Source organism: Nelumbo nucifera, chromosome 1 (genome assembly GCF_055504915.1).
Source record: "Nelumbo nucifera cultivar China Antique chromosome 1, China Antique-T2T, whole genome shotgun sequence".
NCBI classification, from domain to species: domain Eukaryota; kingdom Viridiplantae; phylum Streptophyta; class Magnoliopsida; order Proteales; family Nelumbonaceae; genus Nelumbo; species Nelumbo nucifera.
The window spans coordinates 74,034,482-74,062,326 of NC_142649.1; the positions used below are offsets into that span (position 1 = coordinate 74,034,482).

Here is a 27,845-nt window from a genome sequence, read left to right on the forward strand (position 1 = left end):
ATATCTTTGAACTTTTGCATTGTTAGAGATAAGTACTTGGGGTAGTCCAAAGCGGCATACTACGTTCTTCGAGAAAAAGTTTTGTACAGTTCGAGTTTTGATTATTGCTTGGGGTTCCGCCCCCACCCATTTTATAAAGTAATCATTGCTACCACTAGGAATTTCCATTGTCCTATCACTGGTGGGAATGGTCCAAGAATGTCAATTCCCCACTCTGCGAAGGGCCATGGGCTGGTGATGTACTTCAGGTCAGTAGTGGGTTGATGATGGATGTTGGCGTTCCTTTGGCATTTATCGCATTTCTTGACGAGCTCGAATGCATCTGCTTTCATTGTAGGCCAGTAGTATCCTTGTCGTAACGCTTTCTTGGCGAGGGCTCTGCCCCCAAGTGTCCGCCGCACAGCCCTTCATGAGTGTCGCAGAGAACGAGCTCGGCCTCTGAGGGACGTAAGTAGCGCAAGTAGGGGAGCGTGTAGGATCTTCGATATTGCCGTCCATCTATCATGACGTACTTGGCTGCCTGCCGCTCCACCCTTCTAGCGGCGTTACGATCTGTAGGGAGGGTCTTTGCCCCCCCCGAGAATGCTAGGCCGAGGAAGGTTCTCTATAAACACGGTCCTCATGGAGTTGCTGCTTGTGCTGGCTACCAGGATAATGCATCGGCCTCAGCGTTCTCAGATCTTGGAATTTGTTTGATGAAATACGATTGGAAGCCACATAGAACTTCCCTGGCCTTGGCTAGATAGGCAGTCATGGTGGGGTTGCGAGCTTCGTAATCGCCAGTTACCTGGTTGACTACAAGCTGTGATTTACTGTAGATGATGAGGTGCTTCGCTTGTACTTCGCTTGCTAGCATGAGCCCAGCCATCAATTCTTTGTATTCCGCCTCGTTGTTGGATGTTGTGAACTCAAACCGGAGTGCGCATTCCAGTTTTGCTCCGCCCGGTCCGTACAGGGTGACTCCGGTCGCGCTTCCTTGTTGGTTCGACGAACAGTCTACGTGAGGGATCCAGGGCTCTTCGTCCCAGGTCGACTTCATTCTGACCGGGACCTGTTCCACTCTGGTTGAGGCTTCCTTCACGTGCTCGATCTCCATCGATTCAGAGGCTATAGTGCTGAAAGTGCATTCCGCTACGAAGTCGGCCAAGGATTGGGCCTTAATTGCTGTTCGGGGCTCGTACCTGACGTCGTACTTGCTGAGTTCTATAGCCCACTTCATCAATCTTCTGGATACCTTAGTCTTGAGCAAGACCTGCCTCAAGGTTTGGTTGGTAAGAACAATGACTTTGTGGGCTTGAAAGTATGGCCAAAGCTTTCGAGTTGTTGTGATTAGCACATACGCCAGCTTCTCGATCTCTGGGTGCCTTGTTTCGGCTCCCTGCAAAACTTTGCTCACGTAGTAGATAGGTATCGAGCTGACCACCTTGTCGCTCGCAGAGAGGTACAGCTTTAAAACATCACTCTCCTCGGGTCTGGTCAAAACCGGGTTGCTGGTCAGGTACTTCTTCAGTTCGTCGAAGGCGAACTGGCATTCTTTGGTCCATTCAAAGTCTTTGCTTTTCTTAATTGCCTTGAAAAACGGTAGGCAACGGTTTGCTGACTTGGACATGAAGCGGTTCACGGTGGCCATTCAACCTCTGGACCTCTTTCAACTTGCGAGGGGGCTTCATGTCCAAGATAGCCTTTATCTTTTCAGGGTTAGCTTCGATGCCATGTCAGCTAACTATGTACCCCAGGAATTTTTCTGAGGTGACTCCTAAGACACATTTGTTCGGATTTAGTTTCATATTATACTTGCGTAGGATTTCGAAAACACACTGCAAGTCACTTATTAAACATTCTGAAAATTGGGTTTTGACGACCATGTCGTCTACATAACATTCAACTTTGTCGCCGATCAACGGCTCAAAAATTCGATTCACAAGTTTTTGGTAGGTTGCCCCAGCTTTTTTCAGCCCAAAGGGCATGACCTTTTAGCAATACTGACCAAGTTCGGTAATGAAAGCCATTTTTTCTTCATCGGCAAGGTCCATCTTGATTTGGTTGTAGCCCGAGTATGCATCCAGGTAACTCAGCAACTCATGCCCTGAGGTCGCGTCCACTAAACGGTCAATCTTGGGGAGCAAAAAATAGTCCTTTGGGCATGCCCGATTCAGGTCGGTATAGTCGACACACAATCGCCATTACCGTTGGCCTTCTTTACTAGAACGGGGTTAGCCACCCAGCTTGGGTAATGGACCACCCTGATGAAGTCGGCTGCAAGAAGTTTCCCGACCTCCTCGTCAACTATCCTCCAGCGTTCTGGGGCAAGGTTGCGTTTCTTTTGTCTAATGGGCCTGACTAGGGGATCGGTGTTTAACTTGTGAGTTATTACTCTTAAGTCTATGTTGGGCATTTCTGTCGTGGACCATGCAAATACGTCTAAATTTTTTAGTAGGACACTTACCAGTTGAGTTCGAAGAGGTTCTCTGACCGCTCCCCCGATCTGGAGTGTCCTGGTCGGATCATCTTCTAAAGTCGGGACGAGAGTCGTTCCCTCGGTCAGTGTAGCTCGCTCTTTAGGATTCTCTACCAGTCGTTCGAGCTCAACGCTTTCCGCTAGCTTGGCCTTCCCTTTGAGGGCCGCGACGTAACACTTCTGGGACTCAAGTTGGTCGCCCCGGGCTACCCCTATCCCGAAGTCCGTGGGGAACTTCATTGTCAGGTAATAGGTTGATACCATTGCATGAAGTGCCTGGGTTATGGGCCATCCTATGATGGCATTGTATGGGTAAGGCATCGCAACTACTAGGAAGGCGTGCTCAAACCTCGCAATGCTGGGCCACGTTCCGATCTCCATAGGCAACAAGATCAGACCGAGGGGCCTTACCTCTTCTTTGCTCTCCCTGAGCTGCAGGATGTCGGCCGAGCTTCCTGAATCCACCAAGACGCACCTGACTTCAAAGTCGTTGATATTCATCCTTATGAGCAGCGCGTCATCGTGGGGATACTGGACCCCTCGCGCATCATCCTCGGTAAATGATATGGGGTCCACGGGCCGTGGATGCTTTGGCAGATTCTGCCCTTAACGCTCTAGTTCGCAGACCAAGGTCTTCTCAACTGCTGAGGTGCAATCCGCAACGATGGATCCTCCAATTATCGTGTTGATCACTCCACGGACTGGCCTTCCTTCGGGCGGTGGTCCCTGCTCATTCTGTCTGTTATTGGAGTTGGGAGTGTCTCTCCTCTGCTCCCCTTGTCGATCTGTCTGACTTTTATTACTCTTTTATACAAAGTTTTTTAAGTATCCGCGATGGATAAGTTCCTCAACCTCGTCGTGGAGGCTTTTTCAATTTTCAGTGCTATAACTGTGATCCTTTTGGAAATGATAATATACATTCTTAGTCTTGGTAGCGGGGTCCCCCTTCATCTGGGGTGGCCACCTTACAAACGGAGCGTCTTTAATCGTCATTAGAATTTCCCTTTGCTTCGCGTTGAGAGGGGTGTAACTTGTCCTTTCAGTTGGAGGAGTTCGGGGGTGCCAACCTGACTTGCCATCTCCCTTGGTTGGGGACTTGCTCTTCTTCCTCTTGCCGCTTCCATGGTGCACCCTGTCATCGTCTCTCCTCCTTTTCTCCGCTAGTGCTCCGGCCTTTTGGTTCATTTCCTCTTCAGTCTCGATGAAGTGGTCGGCGAGCTTGAGGAAAGTAGTGATGTCCTTGGGCTTGTTCACCACTACGTGCCACTTGAACTTTCGATGAGTGACTCCTCTCTTTGTTGCGACAAGTCTCACCGCGGGGTCCAGGTTCGGGATTAAGAGGCAGGTGCCGTTGAAGCGCTTGTTGTAGCTTCGGATGGATTCTCCCTCTTTCTGGACTGTACTAAGAAGGCTTTCTTGCGACCTCAGACACTTCTTGCTAGTAACGAAGTGCGAGGTGAATGCTTGTACGAACTGAACCCAGCTCTGGATTGCTCCGGATGGGAGGTTTTGATTCCACATGCGCACTACTCCTCTGAAGGTTGTAGAGAAGGTGACACACATGCAGGATTCACTGGCTCCAGTGAGGTGCATCTAGGACTGGAAGGATTCCACATGATCGTTTGGGTCAAACGACCCATCGTACTTGTCTAGAGGAGGTACCTTAAAGTCTTTTGGCATGGGAGCTGTCAGGAGATCAGGAGAGAGGGGAGATGACATCGAGAGAAGAGGGGTGGTCTACGCGACTCCCGGGCTTGCTCCCGTCTTACCTTTGGGTTGCTCGGGTTGGCTAGGCTCTGCTAGCTATTCAGGAATTGTCGTGCGGCGTGCCTTGGGACGCTGGCTTCGTTGCCTCTTGGCTAAATCCGTGTTGGTGTTGCTTGCTTCCGTGCTATCAGGCGAGGTCTTGGCCTGGTGAGAATCAGGCTGGTACTGACTTCCGCGAACCAAAAGGTCTCGTTTAGAGCTCGCGACCAAAAGTTCTCGTTTAGAGCTCATGACCAGGACTTCGAATTGGTTGCCCGTTAGTGAGGTTTCTGGTTGCGTGCGCTGGGGTGGACCGGCCTTGGCGGGGCGAGTGTCTTTTGATCCGCCTTGTCGCTGCGAGGCGGTGGGAGCTACTGGCTCTCTCTTGCTACGGGATGAGGCTTAGGTGGTTTCTCCTCTGCGAGGAAGGCGGCTATTTCGGCAGCGGTTGAGCGGCTGCTGGTTCTATGGCGTTATTGGGCACCGCGGCTGGGCTGGCTGTCGGCTTTGCTGCAGCGTTGGGAACTGCTGCTGATAGAAATGACATTGGACTTAATGTTGGTAGTGTTGAAGCTGCTGGACTTGCTGCATCTGGGCCTGAATGGCCCCACACACTGTGCTAGGTCACCCAAGTGGTTTTGCCCCACGGCGGGAGGAACCATGGAGGGTTCAGTAAAGGTGTTGTTGGTGTTCACTGTAGAAGGGAATGGGACGTTCGCCGCTTCGGTGACCTGGGGTAGGTTCAGCGTGGGGACCCCGAAGGTGCTGAGAGGCACAGTAAACTGACCGATACGCACGGTGGGAGCCTGAAGGTGCCCCCGAAAGTGTTCATTTTGTTGTTCTGCCCGACGTTGCTAGAAGACGACATTGATGCTGGTGAAAGTTTGGTAGAGAAGGCTTTTTGAAGCGGTTCCCACAGATGGCGCCAATTGATGATGCACAATCCGACCACTCCTAGCTAGAAGTGACTGGGCTCCTAGCTGGCGACAGGCGAGAGATACCTGCGTGAAGAGAGATGAAGGAACCCGGGTTGCTCACCCGACAGGAACACTTCGATGCTTAAGTTAGTACTCAGTAGTGAGCTGGGAGAGAATGAGAATGAGTTTTCAAGAAGATGAGAAAGCTAGAGAGTGGTGAATATGCGATACCTTGGCCCCTGGGGGGTTGAAGTCTTTATATACTGGCATCCTGACAGATTTGGTGGGATTGATCCCGAATCTCTGCCGCAGCGATCTGTTGTCAAGTAACGTTTCGGAGTGATTGGCTGTTATTGTCAGGACTGGGGAGCAGGTGGGCTAATGCGACCGTTGTTGGGTACGGTCCCGCCAGGCAGGAGACAACCTCCAAGGTTGGCAGGCACGCCACCGCCAGGTGAGAGACAATGAGTGCAGTCCGCAGAGTTGGCAGATGTTGCGCCGCCAGGCAAGGGACGTGGGAGCAATTTTCAGGGTTGACAGGTACGATTGTCAGGTAGGTGTCTACTTGTGTCAAGCTGCTGGTGGCATGCCGAGGTGATTCTACCCGAGGTGAGTCGTCTCTGAGGTGTCTCATTTGCTTGGGTCTAGACTGTCGTGAACTTGGTTGTTTTAGTCCGCGAATTGGGATGGACTCAACCCGAAGTACCTTCAGTTCGGGACATTATTGTACTCAAGCTCATTCTGAGGTGAGCTGATACTTGCTGAGTCATCATCTATGTTGAGTCATGTCCACGTGCCGATCTGCTCATGTCGAGTTGTTATTCATGTCGAGTCATGTACACGTGTTAGCCATTTATGAGGTCGGGCCAAATCACCCTTCATCAGTTATAAAAGCAAAAGTTGAGCTTTAGCTACGGACACTTTGTCTGTGGTTAAAACTTATTATTTTCGTGGCTAAAAAATATTTATAGCCATGGTTATAATGTATCCGTGGTTATAAGTTACAAAAGCAGATGTTGAGCTTTAGCTACGGACATTTTTTCCATGGTTAAAAGTTATTCTGTCCGTGGCTAAAGAGCTATTTAGCACTATAGGCATGGATAATTAAAATTCTGTGGCTATAATTAAGAAGTTAATCATATTTAGCTACAAACATTTTATTCCTAGCTCATAAATAATAATCATATATTTTGTTTGTGGCTAAAAGATATTTATAGCCACGGTTATAATGTATCCGTGGCTATAAGTTACAAAAACAGAAGTTGAACTTTAGCTACGGACAATTTGTCCATGGTTAAAAGTTATTCTGTCCGTGGCTAAAGAGCTATTTATCACTATAGCCACGGATAATTAAAATTCCGTGGCTATAATTTAGAAGTTAATCATATTTAGCTACAAACATTTTATTCCTAGCTCATAAATAATAATCATATAATATTCATTTAAAGTATTTATTATACATTAATTACTTTTTTAAGTAAATTAATAATTAATAATTTATTAGAGTAAATGAATATATTTAATATTTAATAATTAATAATTAAAAATTATTAGCTCATTACTATTGCATAACAATAATAATTAATGATTTCTATTTAATAATAATTAAACAATAAAATAAATTATTAATAATTTCATAAGTACATTAATAAAAAGAAAATAATTTTTAAAATAGAAATACATAAGTATTAGTTATTATTTGATTAATTAAAATTAATCATCAAAAAATAATTTAATTATTTAAGTAAACTATTATTTAATAGAAAATAATAAACTAAATATGAAACCACTAATAGTAAATTAATTAATTACCTAAGAATGAAAATACTATTGACAATTAAACTAAATTATTTAAATTCATAAATAAATTATTAATAAATTAAGTTATACAATATAGATAAATAATTATTAATTATTATTTTATTAATTAATTAATAACTAATAATTTATTAAATAAATTATTTCAACCACTTTACCATTTTTTCCTCAAAGTGTAATTTTTAACTTTTTTTTTTATTTGTGAAGATGAAAAACTAAAATAATATATATGTATGTATATATATACTTCGTATTTCAAAACAACATTATTTATTCTATATATAGTAGAACATATAACACTAACCAATTTTTAGAAAGTTGGACGAGACCCGCTAGTGAGATTATTGTTAAACCATGACCCAACCCTTAATCAATTCAATCATACACCTAACCCTATTTACTCCAAATAAGAAAAAAACCAAAACCATCAACAAACTAGTCTAACCCAAGAACTAATGAATTGGTCTTGGGTAGCTTTTTTGCTACCTATGTGTTTTAAAGTATTGAAGGCACCTTACCCTGCTATTTTTGCTATAAAACAAGGGTAATCATTTTAGCGAGTTGGAAAATTTCGCTCTTGGACCTAGATTTTGTGTTTAAGCCCTGGCTGAGGATCAGGCCCTCATTAGAGCCCCAAAGTGGTCAAGAAATTTTCTCCTTTGTTGAATTTTTTATTTTTTATTCCATGTCATTTTTTTAAAGAACCAATGAGATGCTCTCATTCCTCATAAAAAATTATCTAAAATCTCTCTCGGACCCACTTGTTCCCAACAATCTCATCTCCTAAAATTTATCCTAAACTACCTCGCCCACTTTCTCCTAAATCATCTCCAATTCCTATTTATCTCCTAACTTATCTCTAATTTACCATAGCATTTCTCTCCGAAGTATCTCTAATTCCTATTTATCCTTTTTGCCACTTTTTATCTATATCTATCTAAAGAAAGTCTAAATTATCAAATTTCTCTCTAAATTATCTCTAATGAACTTTAAAATATTTATTAGAAATGCAAAAAATAATATAATAGATTTAATAATATTCATATTATTAATAGTTTTATATTTATACAAAATTCATCACGAAATTATGTACTAACAATATAAATTGTGATTTTCTAGATTATTCAAATTAAATGTTTTTCAAATAATAGAAATTTAACATTAAAAATAAAATATTATTTCAATATTTCAATAACTAAATATCTTAAACAATAAAATACTAAAAATAGCTAAATAATTATATAGAAAAATATTTAATTATTTAAATATTTCAATAAATAAATATCTTAAATTCAAATAATGAGAAATTTTAAATGTTTTATATATTATTTAAATAACAAAATATTTAACATAACTATATTTTAAATAGTTAAAATAATGAAATTATCACTAAAATAAAAAATATTAATATAAAAAATCATAACATAATCTTCAAATTAATAATAATTAATATGTTTATAAAATTAATAATGAAGTTATGTAATAATAGTATAAACTTTAAAATATTTATTAAAAACACAAAAAAAAATTATAATAGATTTAATAATATTCATATTATTAATAGTTTTAAATTTTTACCAAATTCATCACGAAATTATGTATTAACAATATAAATTATGATTTTCTAGACCATTAGATGGCCAGAACCTTCTACCATTCGATGAAGATCCCTAGCCTCTTGAAACAAATTTAGTACATTGTCTTGACCCTCCCTCTTATTATTCCAAGTGTATTTTATGTCATGACTAGTCAATAGCTTGTAACCAATTTTTCTCAATAGGTCTTTGTTCCTTGCTAGCACTGAATTACTAATTTGTTTTCCGCCAATCTTGTCTTCCTTAATAAAATCTTAATTCATATCTTCTATATACACCCAAGGTCTTGAAATTTGATTAGCCAAAGGAGGAGGGATATGTTCCACTGATTCATATCTATTTTCCACCATTCTTTTCTTTTTATTGTCTAACTCACCATAAATGGGAGATATGTTCCATTGAGGCTTTCCCTCTTCTACTTCTACTAAGATGAATCTTGGATTTGCAAATTTGATTTTTAAATTGACCTCCCCATTCCATAACACTATGAGCCCCCCAGCTAATCCTTCTACATCTGTACCCCAACAATCATAGTCTTTGAGCCAATAAAGTTTCCTTTTACAAAAAAGAACTAAATTTTTTGTTCCAAAAGAAATATAATACCTGGCTTTGTTTCAAAACAGACTCTTTTCAAGGCTTGAATTTTTAAGGGAGAGCCTAACCCTTAACAATTCCAACTTAACACTATCATTTCCACTTGGGGAGCTGAGAAAAGGAAGCCACCCACACCATTTCTAGAGAAGACAGATCCACACAACATAACATATTGAGAAGCTTTAAAAACTTCAAGAGCCCTAGGTCCACTCCCCTTTTCCTAAATATAAGAACATCTAATTCTCCCTTCACAGATTTTTCCAACATATTAAATGTTTTGTTTCTCCTTTTATTCCATTTTCTTTTAGTTTTTTTTCCTTTTTAACTCTATCTTTTTTTTTTTTGCAATTTTTGAACTTATTTTTTTTTTGTTCCTCCTTTTTCTTTTTCTTTGTTTCTACCATTTAAATAATTTTGAACACTTTTTTATCTCTCCACATCCTTGTATTTAGACAATTGAAAAAATTACATCTCTTATGCTTAAATAAAAAAGATTCAACAAAAATAAACTTCAAAATATTTTTATATACCTCCATTTGTGCAATTGAACCATTGCCTCTCTTCATGAAGATTCTAATTGTTTGCATATCATTTTTTGCTACACCTCTAGGACTCTCTACGGTCTCTTCCAATATTTGTAGTGAGGTCTCCATGTCATCTTCAGAATAAACTGTATCTTTATCCATTTGCCTCAGATGTCTCCTTGGTGATCTGTTTTCAGCCATCGATTGTGTATCAGGTACAAACTCCTCTTCATTCTCCTATAAAATCCAACTTTCCTTCCATCTCTTTTCCTTCTCCACACTCTCCTCATTTCTTGAGTCCGATTGATACACCTACTTCCTTTCTGTATTTACCCAGATCCGATTCCAAACTGTAATGTTTTTCTCGTATTCCTTTTCACTTGATCACTAGTACATAGATTTTCTTTTCTTTTTTTCTTTTTTTTGTCGGCCTAGTACCTCGATTTTTTGAACTAAGAAGATTTACAAATTCTAAGGGCACTACATGCCCAGTCTCGTCAACAGCTCTACTGATAGCCAACTCACTTCTCTCTACTGGATCCACGATTTTGCCTTGATTCTCACACAATATGATGTTTAAAGTTTGAGTTTGATCCACCTCAACTCCTTAAAACTTCCTTAACCTTCCCTCTTGTCACTAGGTCTAAGATTTTTGCTGATCGACTTTATAGGTGAAAAGACCACCTCGAAGTTCATTTCGAAAGGGAAAACTAGTTGAACCAAACTAGTTAGAGGGTTTGCTTCCTCGGTGAATAGCCTTCGGCGAGCTTGTAGAACCTCATCTCCGATGGGGATCATCTCACTGCTTTTTAACAACCAAGCATCCTGAATGCCTTGTCTGGATGACGATGATGCTTGGTACACTTGGAGAATTGGATTGTTCATCTAATCATTGTCTACCTCTTGAACCCAAGCATCTCTGAAGGTCATCACCATCTCCTCCACATTTAGAAACTTTTGGCTCCCCGAATATGGTCCAACTTGTAGCCATGGACCATAACCTTTTGTATTAGCTCCTATGGCAAATTTTTTATTTTCTAGCATATTAATGACTTGCCCTAGCAGATCTTCACCCCAAAACTGTTCACAATTTTGATGTCGATGGCCAATCCTTCCACATTTCACACAGAAAAGTGGGAAGTCTTTTGTACTGTATTGCATACCTTTTGTCCTGACCATTTGCTGATTTCTGGTGAACAACACATACCAAAGGTTTAAAAATATTAATGAAGACTCTTACCTAAAGAAACAAACCTGCTAGTAGCACATTTCCTGCATCTCCTGGTCGGTACTCCTTAATAGCAATGACCTTTCCAATTTGCTTCCCCAACGGCTTTTATCATGCATTCCATCAGCAGGTCCAAGATTCTAACCTACAACTTCATCTTATTTGTAAACATCTTCTGGAGGTTTAATTCTGGTTCCCACTCTTTTAGCAACATTGGATATTCCCTAATAGGCCAAGGCTCTCTATTGAGAAACATCATCTTACCCTCTAACGACTTAAACCTGAAACAAAGAATACCCCTCTCAGCATTTTCACCTTGTATCCCCTTTCGATCTGCATTAGATTTTTGGCTCTTTCTAAAACCCCTTTTGTATTCATTTTTTTTATCTGGTAGGATTCTTCCAAAGACACTTTCCTTGCATTTTGTTTTTTCCACATCCTCTTCTCTAATCCTTCCTTGTCCCACCCTTCTCCTTCTTTTGGTAAATTGGCATTCTCTTACTCAGAACTTGCTGACGATATGGCTTAAGAGTATGAACGATTTAGGCTAATATCTTCCACTAGAAACTTGATTTTTCTTCTCCGTATAATGCTGCTCCTCATTGAGCACCTCTCGCTCCTTATTGAGAGTTTGTGCGTCAAGCCACCTTATACTTTGGGGTAGTGACAGTTAGCTCACTGAACTTTCATTGGTAACAAAGAGAAGAAAATATCAAAATAAGGAAAATAGACTTGCTAAAGCATGACATTTATTGTTGTATTTTTAGTTTTATTTGCAATTTTTTGTTGTTTTGTATTTTGTTTTTCTTTTTGGCCTTTTCTCGTCTTTTGTTGTATTTCCCGATTTATCTTCAATTTTTATTTTTCATCGTATTATATCAATTTTCTCTCAAATAATATCATAAAATGATATAAGGGTAATTTGGAGTTTTAGAAATGTTAAAACTCACACGTCACTAGGGGTGTTCAGATTCAGATGATAAACCAAAAACTGATCCAAACCAAACCGAATAAGTTACTTCCATTTGGTGAATTCGGACGTCAGTTTGGTTCGATTCTTTTTTTGTTTGTTTTAAAAACTCACTTTTCGGTTTTGGTTCGGTTTGGTTGAGATTTTCAACTAAATCGAACCGAAAACTGAACTAGTGGTTGAATCTAATTAAGTCTATTAAATATATAATATTTTATTTAAAACTTTATACTTATTAATTAATAATTATTATCTTTTCCAATGGCCATTTCACGATTCCCCATTGTGCTTTACAGTTTTGGCCTATTCTAGCTTTTAATTAATAATAGTTAATTAATTGTCTAAATACTCTAATCAACTAACGTATTAAAACTTAGACTAATTATTAATTATTCATTAATTGTTTGTAAAGAATGGGCTTAGACTAATTATTCTCTTAAAAGGGAAAATTCCTAATTAGTACCCTGTACTTTGGGCCTAGTGCCACTTTGGTCCTCGAACTATAAATTGTGACAATTTAGTACTTGAAATTTCAAATTGTGTTAATTCAATACCTACTGTCTGTTAACCAACTGTTAAATGCCTTTGAAAAAGACACAAATGCCCTTTGAGTGTCATCTAATTTTCGTTATCAACCATTCAAACATTGACAAAAAATTAACAGTCCTAAATCCTTGTCTCTTTTATTCAAGAAAGTTGGGGTCCAAAATGCCCACTAAGAAACTAAGACGTGCCCCAAAGGGCATTTGTGTCTTTTCAAATGCCATTTAATGGCTGGTTAACAACTAATTAACGATAGTTACTAAATTGACACATTTTGAAAGTTCAGGTATTGAATTGTTGCATTTTAAAGTTCGGGGATCAAAGTGGCACTAGGTCCAATAAGGAATTTTCCCTTATTAAAACATATACTAAAGTCTAATAATTAATTATTCATTAATTATTAAAACCGAATGAACTGAATTCGGTTTGGATCAGTTCGGATCTAAACTATAATTCGGTTCGATTCAGTTGGAAGAAATGGTCAAAGCAAATAGTCGATTAGGTCATCGATTCTAACCAATTTGGGGTACTTATGTACTGCGGTTCACGTTTGCAAGCATTTATTTAACATATAAAAAAGTAATGATTATCAAATAAAAATATATTTTATGACATTTTTGTACTCTGAAAAAATAGCATTACTTACTTATTTTACTTATTTTTTGAATACAGTTTTGTATTTTTTTAATAATCAATTTTTTAACCAAAATTAAGGCATTACATTTAATAACGGACACTTAGAAACGATTTCAAATAAAAAAGATGAATGCAAAAACGATTTAAAATATAAATCTTGTTTGTATTCATGAACCGAAAAGAGGATAGATATGTATTGTACATATTTGCGTTTGCATTGCAAGCAAACGCAGCCTAACGAAATGCTAAGTGTGGGAGCAAAGTGCTCGAATATAATAGTGAAGGGTGGGTATATGTCAATTTATTAGCTTTGCCTTTTCGTTTAGGGTTTGAATCGTTCGATAAACACAAAGAAGAAAAGGACTGAAATCACACATTTCGCAGGTATTTATTCTGTTGCTGTTGTTATTTTTCTGTTCTTTGGCACAGAAAGGGCACTGTTTTTCTTGAAAACAAGTCTCTCTCTCTCTAAGGTGCTCGTCTAATACTCTCTCTAGCTGCCAATGGCGAAGGCTCTGCCTTAACTTTCTCCCTCCCAGGTGGCCGAGCACAGGGTCTCTGCATAGAGCCACGGCCTTCCTGTTCGCAGTGGTTTTAGGTGTTGCCTATATTGCTGCTGATGGCGAAGACGGCAATAGGGTGCGAGCCGACAGTTGGTTCACTGGCACCGTCGAAGAAAAGAGAGTACAAGGTGACCAATAGAATCCAGGAGGGAAAGCGCCCTCTTTATGCTGTTGCCTTCAATTTCATTGACGCCCGTTACTACAACGTCTTCGCAACTGTCGGCGGTAATCGGGTAAACGTCCTCTCTTTTCTCCATTTCAGCTTTTGAATAAATATTTCATGAAATTTTTAGAGAACGTTTTTCTTTGTGGTTGATAATATTGTTGTGGAAATCTTAAATTATTCTTTGCATTGTGGCTTAGCTGCAGTAATTTTCTGAAATCAAGATTTGAAACTAAAATAGAAGCAAAACTTTGGCGCCAATTTTTGACATTAGATCGATGGAGGGTATCTAAAAGAATATACCTTGGTGTTTCGACAAAATGGAAGGATTCCGGCATGGTTGTTTTTAAAATTTTATTTTGTATTTTAATTTACATTTATAACATTTTCTGCCTAAATGAAATAATGTTCTACTTAATTTACATATATTCTAGTATATTTTTCAATATGAACTAATATATAAATTTTTTCAAATAAATATTTTTCATCATGTAGATTATTTTTTGGAACTAAATGGCTTGTAAGTGAGAGTGGATAAAAAATTGATTGATCTATTTTTTATTGTATTGGTAATTTTTGCTTTATTTATTTTTATTTAAAGAAAATCATAACTATTATTTTTAGTTTCTAACATGGGGGGTTCCACTGCCACATGTCATGCGTTACGTTAAGACACAGAGTAGCATATTGGGATTATAGTATTTTTAATAAGAGAGAATGAAAAACATATTTTTGGGTTAAGGGAGATTTTTGAATTAAGTTGCTTTCTTTTATTCATAACCACCTAAATAATCAAGCTTTCTTGAATTTATGAGAATATTTTTAGCACATTATAATTAATACCTTTTGCAGTTTTTATTTGTTTTCAATTTTGATGGTGTCTAGATGAGGTGTGAGCCTTACCAATTTGAGGCAGTGAGGTGTATGCCTCATCAAACTTAAGGCAGTAGCCTCTTGTCATAGCCACAAGGCGGTTGAGGCAAGGTGGTTTGGCTTTGCCTTGCTTCGCCACCCTTTAAAACAATGCTTCTACCTATGTAAGAAAACTAAAAAGGTGGCACTCTCCAAATCAGCAAAAAGCTGCCTTGATCATTGACCATGTCAAGGTTTCTAAATACTAAAGACATAGTTGAGGTGGTTGGGCATCAATAGCATCATCTGATCCTCAAAGTTTTAATAATTAATTAGTAGAGTTTGTAAGAAAAATAGATAAAGGAATCTAGTAATGTGTACTATTTTTTTTCCTTAATAGAACATGATAATAATTAAAGGCAGTAAAAATTTAGTCACTTAGTTCAGTTAGTGGAACAGTGGTTTTGGTGAGAATTCGGAGAAACTCTATGTGATTGTGCTACAAACTTAGAATTTTAGAATATATATCACAACATATGTCGCTTCAGGAAAAGAAAAAAAAACTCACATGATTTAATCTCAATTTACATTATTAAGTGAAGAAAATAGCAATTATGTATAATCTTTTAGAAAGCATGAACAGTAGCTCCTACAATGTTCACTTGTTTGCTCATTTTCTTAATTTGATATCTAAAAGATTTTAGTTTTCCAGGTGACAGTTTACCAATGTCTTGAAGGAGGTGTCATTGCTGCATTGCAGTCTTATGTTGATGAAGATGTAAGAATTATGGATTTTGTCAAGTCTACAACTATTCTTGTCATCGATTCCAAGACTGGCACTTTTTTGTCATTATTGTATTTTTTTTAAAGAATATTTGGAATTGTAATGTGCTTTATAGTTCAGAAGGATGAGTCATTCTACACCTTGAGTTGGGCATGTAATATTGATGGAACCCCATTCTTAGTTGCTGGTGGAATCAATGGTATAATCCGTGTTATTGATGCTGGCAGTGAAAAGATCTATAAGGTATTCTATATTATATTCTACCTCAGAGGCAATTTTATGGGGCAGACCTACATATTTTTCATTTTCTTTTGATAATCCCAAAAGTTTTCATATAATTACTTTCTTCAAGAAAAATATTTTGTGTTTCATTTGACCTCCACCCTAAAATGTTAGTGTATGTATTTTGCAAAATAATATATGAGACTCTCTCTCTCTCTCTCTCTCCCTCCCTCCCTCCCTCCCTAATGTTGGAATTTTATTTTTTTTCCACTTCTTAGAACATACCCCGACAACATAATAGATCTATTAGCAACTTTATAGGAAATAGAGTTGAAACAGAAATTCTGAAGAGACACTTGTAAACATGCAGAGTTTTGTTGGCCATGGGGACTCTATAAATGAAATCAGGACACAGGCATTAAAGCCCTCACTTGTGGTTTCTGCAAGCAAGGTAAGCAAATACATCCATCTTAACTGTAAGGTTTATGCTTTGTTTACTTATATCTGAATATTTAGTTTGGTATTGATACAGGATGAGTCTGTGAGACTATGGAATGTACATACAGGAATATGCATCTTGATTTTTGCTGGAGCTGGAGGTCATCGCAATGAAGTCTTGAGTGTGGTAAGTGAATAGAATGCACTCATTTTGTTCCTCATTTCCTTTTAGTTTCTTTCATCTACCATGTTCAGATATTTTGCCTATGCTTAGTTGCCAACTATCTGAGGATAAAATTTGGTGTTTTAGGACTTTCATCCTTCAGACATATACCGCATTGCAAGTTGTGGCATGGATAATACTGTTAAGATTTGGTCCATGAAAGGTATGCCAACTTGCTTGTTCTTGTTGCATTTTGGAGGTGATGTTTTTGTGTCAGTGATGGAAAGCTAAGTTTTTCTATGTGGGCCACACAACTTCTCAATCAATAGGCTGCATTATTGAGACCAGTTGTGTCATCATTTTTGTCTAGTGCTTTGGCTTTTTACTTGCATGGTATTTTTTAAGCCATTCAAGTGTGTCTGATGAATGTAGGACTGAGATTATTTATCACATGGTTTTTGGGTTCTCTCATCTGAGAGATGGTCTTCCTGTTTAGTGGTGAAGTAACTATTCCATGTACATGTAATATTATCAAGTAGAAAATCCTTTCTCTTATGTCCATATTCTTACGTCGTGCAGCTTGTTGCAGAGTTTTGGACGTATGTAGAGAAATCTTTTACATGGACTGACCTTCCTTCAAAATTCCCCACAAAATATGTGCAATTCCCTGTGAGTAGTAATGAATTATTGTGTTACATATGAGTTGTGTTGTTCTCACCATAATGGAGGTGTCTCCTATTGTTTCAGGTGTTCATAGCTTCAGTTCATTCCAACTATGTTGACTGTAATAGGTGGCTTGGTGACTTTATCTTATCAAAGGTGATTTCTTGCTTAGTCCATCATCAGCTGTAAACCGGCTTGAAAATTCTGATAATACCAAATCATATTACCTCATCAATTCAGAGCAAGATGTTTCATCTAATTTATTTTGTTTGAAGATACACATACAATGCCCATTATGCAAAATTATTCCTCACATTCTATTGTGGTTAAGCTAACTAGAGCATGTCTTGATCCACAACACACCCAGCTTGTGAATTGGGATTTTGTAACAGTTCCGTCAGCTAAGGCCATGATTTTAAATCTTGCTTGTCATCTTGGAGAAGTTATGTATATTTTGTTTAGCCTCAGTGGATTTTGCCGTACACTGCAGAGTGTTGATAATGAAATTGTGTTGTGGGAGCCAAAAACCAAGGAACAGACACCTGGGGAGGTAAGGATGTCTTAGCTTTCTCTGTTTGCTTTGGAAAGAAAGACTTTTGTAGGTCTGTGATGTACCTCAGTTTACATCAGACATCTATATTGCGACTTGCTTCATATGCTTGTTATGGCTACATAATTGAATGTTAAATGGAGGATCAGACTCATTTGTACTTTTTGTTTGTCTTTTCATAAATTTGGTTATGTTTTCTGTTTATAGGGTGCAATTGACATCCTTCAAAAGTACCCTGTCCCGGAGTGTGATATTTGGTTCATTAAATTCTCCTGTGACTTTCATTATAATGCAGCAGCAATAGGTAAGGCTTAACTGAATGTACAATACCATTTATATTAAACTTAAAATATTGTTTTTATTATTGCTTGGATAAAGCTTTCTTGAGTGAAGGTGAATGCTTATTTTTTAATGAGGTGTGGTTCACAATTCAAAATGTATGTTTGAATCAAAACATCTCTAATAATTCTGATCTTTTCCCTGAATTCCACTTTGGCTAGAATCATGATTGAATCCCTTGGGATCCTACTTATCAATGAACCATATGATGAATCCTACAACTCACGGGATTTTTGGAACTAGAAAATACAGGATGCTGCTTTGTACTCAATTTTCATCATTTGTGTGTATACATATATATTTGCTTCTTTTTTGTTTTTATATTTTAAATAAATATGCCCTTTTGGCATCTAATCACTTCTAATTAGACTCAACTGAAAACCAATTAAGAACTTGATATTTTGGGTGCTTTCATTTCTAAATCCTACTACCAAAAAAAATCTTCATATCTTATTCATTACTTTATGAATTTCAATTCTATTTGTTGTTACTGTTTTGTTCTTCAAAGGAGGACTATATGCATGTAAAGAACAAAGGTTGAAGATTTTGTATGGTTCAATTTTTTTTTTTTGTGAGTTTTAGGTCAGAAAATCACTTCTCTATCCCCTTTTTGCATATCGCTCTCTTGTATCTTCTATATCTAGGTGGAAAAATTATTAGGGGGCCATGATTTTTTTTTAACTCATTACTAGTATATTTTTTGTCATATTTTAAAGCTTAGTTTGGTTTTGGGCATTATATTTTTTGTCATGTGTATGTGAGCTGCTGTGGATAATGAGAGACCACGGAATGTCTTTGTAATGGTATTGCTCAAATGTGGAGAGGCCGGTATTAATGGTGTTTTGATAAGTGGTTGGTGCATGGGTTTGTAGGATACATGGCTTTAGGGTTGCTTTTGTTATGGTCAAGTCAAGGGTTGGTTTATAGTTTGTTGTGTAGTACGGGGTTGGCTACATGAATCCTTTTCTGTCATTCTACTCTATTTAGTGTCATGTCCATTGTTAAATTGTGAACCCTTAAATCATTTCTCACTTATTTTTTTATCAATAACACACTTCACTAATTTCATTAAAACTTTTAAATGATAATTACAAAGAGGAAAACAAACTTTCTTATCTTCCAGTTATACCATGAGCCTCGAAAGAAGGAAAAAGAAAGAGAGAAAGATAAGGAGAAATAGAAAAATAATTACAACTGTGCCTAGAACATTGACTTCCTCTCCACCCCTTGTTTAGCTAACCCATCAGCAAAAGAATTAGCTGATCTTTTAACCCAACTAATCTTAACCTCTATTTCCCGAGCCAACCATCTAAATTTCCTCATATTACTGTAATTCCATAAGCTACTGTAGTCTTTATTTAGCCATCCAACCACCACCTCCGAGTCCCCTTCAATTACAAGTTTTTTGATATTCATCTCCTTGGCTTTTTGAATTCCTTCTATAACCGCATCGATCTTGGCTTGGAGAGAGTCACCCACTCCAATTGGGCCTGAGAACATGGTAGAAACGACCCCATTCTCATCCCTGAAGACACCTCCAACCCTTGATTGTCTAGGATTCCCTCTACAACTCCCATCAAAGTTTAGTTTTATGAAACCCACAAGGGGGGACTCCAAGACACATTCATCACTGTTTTGGTCTGGGTGCTGCTAGCAATCTCACCCCAATTCCTCAACATGTTATCCATTGTATAATTTGTGAATAGCTCTAATGATTTCATCTATTGTACCACCCTTATAAGGATCAAAGCCCTCAACTCCTTAGTGCTTTTCTCTACTTCCGAGAAAATCCTAGCATTTCTTTCTTCCCATAAGGACCAACAAACCACAACCCTTAGTCCTCTCCACATAATCCTGCCCCTTTTCATGTGCCATCGGAAAAAAGGAGAAAATAGATTTTGCATGTTTGATGGAGGGTTGCAGCTACTCCCAAATAGGGAAAGAGCCCACTCCCAAATAGACATTGCATATTGGCAAGACACCAGTAGGTGAAAACCGGTCTCCCCTTCAGCTTTGCAAAGAACACACCAGTGAGGGGATAGGCAAGTATTGGGTTTCTACTTTTGGAGCATATCACCAGTGTTGAATCTTTCCAGAAAGGCTTCCCAGCAAAAACTACTAACCCTAGGAGGGATTGGTCTGCACCAAACCTCATGAGCAGGAAAAGGGAGGGTTACAGGACTAGTGGACTGGCTTAAGATTTTGAAAAAAGAGGCACAGGAGAAAGAACCAGTGGGGGTAGGAGTCCAAATTCTAGAGTCCACCTTAGCAGGGTCTAAGAAAACATTATCAAGAAGTTGAAGAAGACTCGAAACACTATCAAGGCCTGAGTCTCTCACAGCTTTTCTCAAGCCCAATTTCCACCCAAACCCAGAAGTGGAAGAGGGGGATATGAAGTATGAAACTGGCTCTTTTTTAAGGTTAGAGAGTGCATACAAAGAAGGAAACTGGTCTTTTAAAGGAGCATCCCCCACCCATGTTTTTCCCAGAATTTTATAGCATTACCTGAGTTCAAGTCATACCTGATAAAAGGGGAGAAAACTGGTAACAATTCATGAATGGCTTTCCAAGGTGAAACACATGTAGTCCTAGCTCGGATTCCAGCATCCCATCCATTTAGCTCCAGCCCGTGTATGCTGACCACTATCTTGGCCCATAACTTCTCCTTCTCTTGTGGGAATCTCCACAACCATTTCCCTAGAAGAGCCAAATTCCTGTCTCTAATGTTCCCGAGCCCCAAACCACCACTATTTTTGCTCCTAGTCACCACTTCCCAGGCTACTCTATGATCCCTTTTCTCCCCAAAGGAAGTCTTTCATCATCTTTTCCAATCTATTGGCAACCTTTACCGGGATCTTGAACACTGAAAGGAAATAAATAGGTAAATTTGCTAGAGTAGCCTATTAGTGTTATCCTCCCACCCATAGAAGGTTAATTCCTTTTCCAAGAGACAAGTTTCTTTTCAAAGCTTTCCACCACCGGATTCCAGAAGCTCTCTCTCTTTGGGCTATCGCCCAACGATGACCCCAAATAATTCAAAGGCCACTCTGAGACTTCACACCCAAGCACTTCTACAATCTCCCTGGCCTCACCTTCCTCCATATTCACACCAACTACACAACTTTTCTCAAAGTTCACCTTCATATTTGACATTTGTTCAAAGAGTTGTATCACCAATTTCAAATTCCTTATATACCTCATATTTCCCCCTTCACAGAACATAATCGTGTCATCTGCAAACTGTAGATGGGTGAGGGGGGTATCCTCCCTTCCAACTCTCCAACCTTTAATAAGGCCCCTAGAATCTGCTATGTAAATCAGTTTCCCAGAACATCAACAATCAGTGTGTACAGGAAGGGAGACAAGGGGTCTCCTTGTCTTACACCCCTAATGGTCGGGAAGAAGTCAACCACTGTCCCATTCACTAGTACCGAGTAATGGCCATTACGAACACACCCCATAATCCATTTTCACCATCTAGCCCTAAATCCAAATTTGGTCATAACTTTCCTCAAAAATTCCCATTCCACCAAACCATAGGTTTTTTCTAGATCCAATTTATAGACCAATCCTTTCTTCCCCCCTTTTCTGAAATGCTCCACACTCATTAGCAATCAGAATTTGATCTTTTATTTGTCTTCCACTCACAAAAGCTCCTTGATTTGGTGAGATGATAGTTGGTAATACTTCCTTCAACCTTAGAGACAAAACCTCTGCAAGGATCTTATACAAGCTATTCACCAAGCTAATTGGCTTGAAATCCTACGGATGCAATGCATCTTTCTTTTTTGGGATCAAGGCTAGAAAGGTGGAATTCACACTTGGGTTAACCACTCCTCTCCTATGAAATTCCTCAAAAACCAATAAATGGTCATCTTTCACCGTATCCCAATAGTCTTGGTAGAAAGCCATTGTGAAACCATCCGGTCCTGGAGCTTTTGTTCTATCCATAGAGAAAACAACCACCTTAATCTCTTCTAAATCAAACCTTCTCTCCAGCATTCTCTTGCTATCATCTCCTATATCTGGCCATTCAAATCCTTCTAACCATACCTCCCTACTTACAGGCCTTCTTAGAATTGATTTGAAATGTCCCACAAAGGCTCCTACAATTTCATCTTGTCGTGTTAACTCAACTCCATCTACCTCCAATTTGGAGACAGAGTTTCTCCTTCTCCTCCCATTTGCTAGAGAATGAAAGAATCTGGTATTTCTATCTCCCTCTTGTAGCCATTTACATCTTGATTTTTGCCTCTAGCTAATTTCCTCATTATGTAGGCAGTCCTCAAGTTGGCTTCTCAACCCTCTTCTTTGTTCCTTGTCTGCCTCTCTAAAGTCTCCCGTTTCTTCTTTCAAGTCAAGGCTCTCAATCTTGTCCATCAAGGTTCTCTTCCTTTCTTCAAGCCTTCCAAACTCCAATTGGCTCCACTCCTTGATCTTTACTTTCAAGAATTGTAACTTCCTATGGAACCTCATTCCTTCCCACTCCACCAATGGGTTGCACTCGTGCCACCACTCCCTTACTCTTTTAGTGACCTAGGGTGGAGCAACCACATATTCTCAAACCTAAAGGGGGCAGGTCCACCATTCCTCCTTTCCTCCTTGCATATCACTATAGGCCAATGGTTGGAGGTCAATCTTGGAAGATCCCTAGAGTCCAGGTTTCCCCAATGTTCTTCCCAATTCAAAGTGAACAGAAGCCCATCCAACTTGGAGCAGGTGGGCCTCGATCGGAGATTTGACCAAGTGAATGTCTTATGGGCTAATGGTATCTCTTTGAGTGCAAAAGCATCCACAAACCTGTTGAAGTTCCTCATACTAGTTGTCACCCTCTGATTAGTATTGTTAATTTCTTCCGTGAATCTCACCACATTGAAATCCCCACCCATGCACCACGGCCTATCCCAAAGGCCCCTAATATTAGCCAGTTCCTCCCATAACTCATTTTGTTCTCTGTAATCATTTGGCCCATAAACATTTGTGAGCACCCACACAAAATCATCCTCTTGTTGCTTGAACTTCACTGAGATTGAGTATTTTCCAATCAGTTCCCCTTGGCCATCCACCACATCCTTCTTCCACATTGTCACAATCCCCCCTGAAGCACCCCAAGAGGGAGCAGCCACCCAACTAATCCTCCTGGCTTTCCAAATGCTTCTTGCCCATCTATTATTAAACTCCATTCTATTGGATTCCTGCAGTAATACAATGTCTAGGTCATACTTCTTTATTACCTCTTTGATCGTTGCTCTTTTCCTCGCACTTCCAATACCCCTCACATTCCAACTAAGAATATTCATAAACACTTCTTTAGATCCCTTCTTCAAAAACCACTACTTCCCCCCTTTCCTTCCATCTCCTTTTACCCCAAACTTTTTATCACCTTCAACATCTCTTTTCAGCCTTTCAACTTCACCCAGTTTTATTTTCTTTATTTTAATTTCCTTCTTCTCCTTCTGCAGGCCACCTTTCAAAACATTCAAATCTTCCATTATGCATCCCAACTTCCCCACGAATTCTGCTATTAGGTCCTCCCTATTGGATTCCTCCATGCTTGTCGTCTCTAGATTTTCGCCTCCATTTCTCCCCTCCTCTCCCTCTTCCCTTCCATCTGATCCCTCCCCTCTTCTCTCCTCTATATTCTTCATCCATCTCAAATCTTGTTCAACTTCCTTAAAGATTTTTTCAATAATTTCCCAGACTTTCTCATTCCTATACCATCCTTCCAGCATCTCCCCATAGTCCTCCCCTCTCCTTTCCATACTTGTTAAATCCCCACCACCTTGGTTGTGGAAGCACATGCAAGGGCTGTTGAGCTTGGGACAGGAATGGAATCTGGAACATAGGACACAGAGAACACATTAGTAGCACAAACTGAATTCAACCTGGGTTTGACTGGAAGGATGAATAGGGATGCGAAATGTTGTTACCGTCCTCCCATTCTTGTTCAGAGGGTTGGTCAATGACTGTCTTCCTGAGTTGGTTGCTAAACCTTTCTGTCCTTTGGGCAATTTGGCAATCTGTCCTCTCTACCCATTGTTTATCCCTTATTGTTGTATTCCTGCTTTGCCTCAGGTTCTCCAAGTTTACCCCTTTTTTTGCATCTTGCACAATCAGAAGCCTTGGGAGCGCAACAATCTGACTAATGTCTTCAGTCCCATTTACATCACAAGACTTGACTCTTCCTCCATCAACTATCAGATTCCTTTGGCCGTCTGGGTTCAATCTCCGTTCCTCCTCTATGTCCTGGAATCAAGTCACCTATATCGCACTCACCATCATCATTCATGCTTCCAATGCTGTTATCCTCATCCACAGTCTTTTAGCTCTTCGGTGTTTACTCCACAGTGCACCCAGCCTTCGTCCAATTCCTCCCTTTGTTCAGTTCTCTCCCTTGCATACTTGGGATTCGGTTTCTCTGAGGAACGATGCAAAGAACACGAGTCTTCATAGTTCCGCCTCTGCGTTTTTTCTCCTTTCTGAAGTCGCCGTCTTGGTAGAAAATAGACCATGAGTTTTGTCTACAATCGGCCCAGTGACCATCTGTTATGGATGCCTTCCTCGGGAAGACGTACCATCGCCGCCGGCAGCAACAGGCACCTGACCCACCGCAAGCAGCAGCAATGATTCAGTGATGCTCATCCTACCCAGTTCGGCAACAGCAGCCTTATCTAGATTAGATTAGCTCATTTTGCTTGTTCTTATCTTATTGTTCTTATCTCTTATCTTATCTTGTTAGTAGCTTATCAGATTGGGATTAGCTTATCTTATCCTTAGCAAGATAGAACTGGAAGTCTCCCTATTCAGCAAGGAGACTCCCTTTGATTAGGACTCTTGTAATCTCCTATTTAAGGAGACCCCATTATTGAATGAGATGTCGAATATTCAGTTGAAGAAGTGAGTTAGGAGAATTGGTGATCTCTTGAACAAATCACCAGAGGCGCCAAGATAGGTTCATCAAGAACAGGAAGGAACAAGGGAAAACAGGAGGTTTTCCCTGTGGACCGACCCGTGACGAGATCCTATTCCCGGGCCCTCAACACTATTCCCTTAGCTCGACCCACGTGAGACTTTAAGTTATCACGTGGGTCACAAACACGTTCCCCCGGTTCGATATTCGACCCGCTCGTCTTCTTTTCCAAACCTCTGTCCCGACCCACGCGATATTTTAAGTTATCACGTGGGTCATTGCTGATACCCCCCGGTTTGACAGTTAGACCACCCAGAAATTTAACCGGCTCGGATTGAGCCATTCGATAGCTTGGGTCACTTAAGCTCTTCGCAACATCAGCATATGATGGGCCAGCCACCTGACGTTTCATCTTAAATGTTTTTGAATTATTTCCTCTTTTAATGTGGCTGCCCAATACCCCCTTGGAACCCGACTCTTCCTCTTCCCCAAAAAATTCCCCCTGTTCTTTCCCATCCCCTCCCAGTGAAGCTCTGCCACGTAAGCATCCTTCCTCCATGTCACCTTCTTTCTCCTTCGAGCAGCTTCTCCACAGATACGCTTCCACTTCTGTCAGGACCCAAATCCTCCTCCAAAGTCCCTCCGAGAAGAAAGTGACCAGATGGGGCACCTCCTCCGACTTGATCTCTCGGATTCATGCCTTGATCGCCGTCAAATCCCTGAAGTCCATTAATCCACCCATTGTGTGGACTATTTTTTCAACTATTGAGCTGCCAGTCCTTAATTTTCCTTCCATCTGTCAACACAAATTTATTGTTCCATTTCTGCTTGTCCACTTCCAACTCCAATTTACTCGATTTAACAGAATAAGCAATGTATTCCTCCACTGCCTTCTGAGTTATCTGCTCTCCCTTTCCTACCAGAACACTCTCTCTCTCCCCCACCTCTGTTTTTCTGTTGAAATCTTTTGCTGAACCTTTTCATTCCTCTCCGTCACTACCAGGTACTGCTGTATCTTATCTGCAAAACACTTCCACCCTGTCTTCCTATTTCCTTCCGAAATACACACGAACTTCCTGTTGCTTTCCCCAAAACTTTCGGTAACGGCTGTGAACCACCTCTTTCTATTGTTTCTCATCTTAGCTATAAAATTTTTCCTTCCCATATTCAGCTGACCTTTCCATCCAACTTGTTTCTTGCTGTAAGTAACTGCATCCACGAAACCCTTTAACCAAATCACTGCATCCCTGCAAAGAAAAATAGTTGTTTTTTTCTCTTCTCTGATCTTCAGACATGCCTGTCCCTTGTTTCTGCAAGCTTCAAATACATACTTTTTGGCTTCAAACTCCAGCCTTCTTCTCCATGTGTATGCATATGCATTCACACACATAATGCTTTGTTGGTGATCACAAATTGGTCACTCTCAAAATGGTGCAAAAGTATCATTTCTCACTTTTTCAACCCATGTCCTTTTAATTCTTTCCATAGTTCTTCTAGTCCCTTAAACTTGTTACAGATTACTTCTTCTACTAGTGCTGTAGATGGTTTTCTCTGCACATGACCAGACCCTCTTTGTCTACTTTCCCACAATTTATCACCTACTGGAGCTACTAATCCCAGGTTCCTCTGAAAGTGTTCGTTTCTGATCCTACCTTTTATAATTTTCTCACTCATCCATCTCAAAATTTGCATTTCTGCTACTCATTTTTGGACATGTTGTTTCTTGGCTGCCCAACACTTAGCAGTCTGCTCCATGCAACATTGCTGGCCATTTAACCTTTTATAAAATTTTCCTTTTGGACTTGGTGGTACTTTTTCCTATGACATAGGACTCTTTCTGAGCTTATAACTCAATTTGTTGTAAATTAAATTTTGCAAATAATCTTAGGATGTCTGGTAGACCATGACAATCTTCTACTATTTCAGTACTAGTACACATATCTTGTAGGGAACTGGACCTGTCTACCTATGGTTCCAATTTTGATAGTTACCAATTGGTATTGCAACCGTCTGTTCTGTTGCAAATTTGTAGCAGAGAAAAGAGTTCTGAGATGCCCAATCCCACCTCAGAAAATTCTTATGTCAAAGCAGATAAATTGTACTCTTAAGAATGCAACCTAAAACCATTTCCTTTGTTTCTCCTTTTTTCTTTTCTTTTTTTTTCGGGTGGGGTGGTGGACCTGATTGTTGGTTCTAAAGGAACAACACATTGCACGGATAGACAAACTTGTCTCACAGAATCAGATTTTTTCATTAGAAATTTCCCCTGGTATTCATTGGATTTATAGGTCTATGCTTCTATTCAATGGGTGAAATAAAACGGCAGTTGCCATCTTTATGTTTAACTGTTCAAAAACTTATATAGTGCCCATTTTGAGTTATTTTACTAGGCTTAGTATTCACCAAATATTTGGATATTCTCCTATCAATGTCTCTTCAACACATCATACCATGACGTGCTTATGTATATAAGCTCTATGAACATTTCACTTCTTACATGCTCACCAGGAAATAGGGAAGGCAAGATTTTTGTTTGGGAACTGCAATCCAGCCCACCAGTTCTTATAGCAAGGTCTATCCAATATCTTCTCTCATGTTCAATACTGCTTTGGTCTTGAATTGGCTATTCATGTTTTCCCCTTTTGCGTAAATCATTTCTGCTTCAGGCTGTCACATGTGCAGTGTAAATCTCCAATTAGACAGACTGCCATGTCATTTGATGGAAGGTACTAAAATGATCACTCATCAGTGACCTGCACGTTTACATACATTATCTCTTCATTTCTCTAATATCAAACCAATGTGTACACCATTAAAAGGAATCGATCTCTCTTTCCTTGTTGCAGCACTATCCTTTGCTGCTGTGAAGATGGGACAATCTGGCGCTGGGATGCAGTAGGAGCTTCCTAAGCTTGCAGTGTGTTGAATCAGGATTGCCATGTTCTTACATGATAAATAATGAAATATATACTGGTTCAATTATTCCTTTTATATTTATAAAAGCTTGAAGTTTCTTAAGATGGTCTTGTAACTGTAACGTAAATTTTGCCGGAGGGCAAATCCTGATTTTCTGCATCCTCCTTTATTCTCTCATTTAGAGTAATGTTTTCAGTATACAATTTTCATGGGTCATTTGCTCCTTTTTGTTGTCTTATTTTGTTGCCTTGTT

General features: G+C 39.4%; 2 protein-coding genes across 6 annotated transcripts; one reads left to right on the forward strand and one right to left on the reverse strand.

Moving 5' to 3' along the window:
- Positions 1-643: 643 nt before the first annotated feature.
- On the reverse strand, positions 644-1,630 carry LOC148803439 (uncharacterized). The gene has a single exon (XM_088895796.1). It carries the CDS (start codon positions 1,628-1,630, stop codon positions 644-646), a length of 987 nt encoding a protein of 328 aa, XP_088751922.1.
- An 11,642-nt stretch (positions 1,631-13,272) lies between these two features.
- Positions 13,273-27,816, forward strand: FIE (Transducin/WD40 repeat-like superfamily protein). 5 transcript variants are annotated; one of them, XM_088903912.1, is made up of 14 exons: positions 13,273-13,413; positions 13,527-13,825; positions 15,320-15,385; positions 15,512-15,634; positions 15,984-16,064; positions 16,146-16,238; positions 16,362-16,437; positions 16,804-16,883; positions 16,962-17,033; positions 17,245-17,427; positions 17,635-17,731; positions 27,185-27,248; positions 27,343-27,402; positions 27,523-27,816. In XM_088903912.1, the coding sequence occupies exons 2-14, from the start codon at positions 13,649-13,651 to the stop codon at positions 27,584-27,586; spliced, it is 1,236 nt and encodes a 411-aa protein (XP_088760038.1). In that variant the 5' UTR covers positions 13,273-13,413; positions 13,527-13,648; the 3' UTR covers positions 27,587-27,816. The 5 variants fall into 5 exon arrangements, with proteins under 5 accessions (XP_088760038.1, XP_088760032.1, XP_010267788.1 ...); XM_088903906.1 differs by having other exon boundaries at positions 13,275-13,413; positions 13,569-13,825; XM_010269486.3 differs by having other exon boundaries at positions 13,275-13,413; positions 13,569-13,825; positions 17,368-17,427.
- Positions 27,817-27,845: the final 29 nt, after the last annotated feature.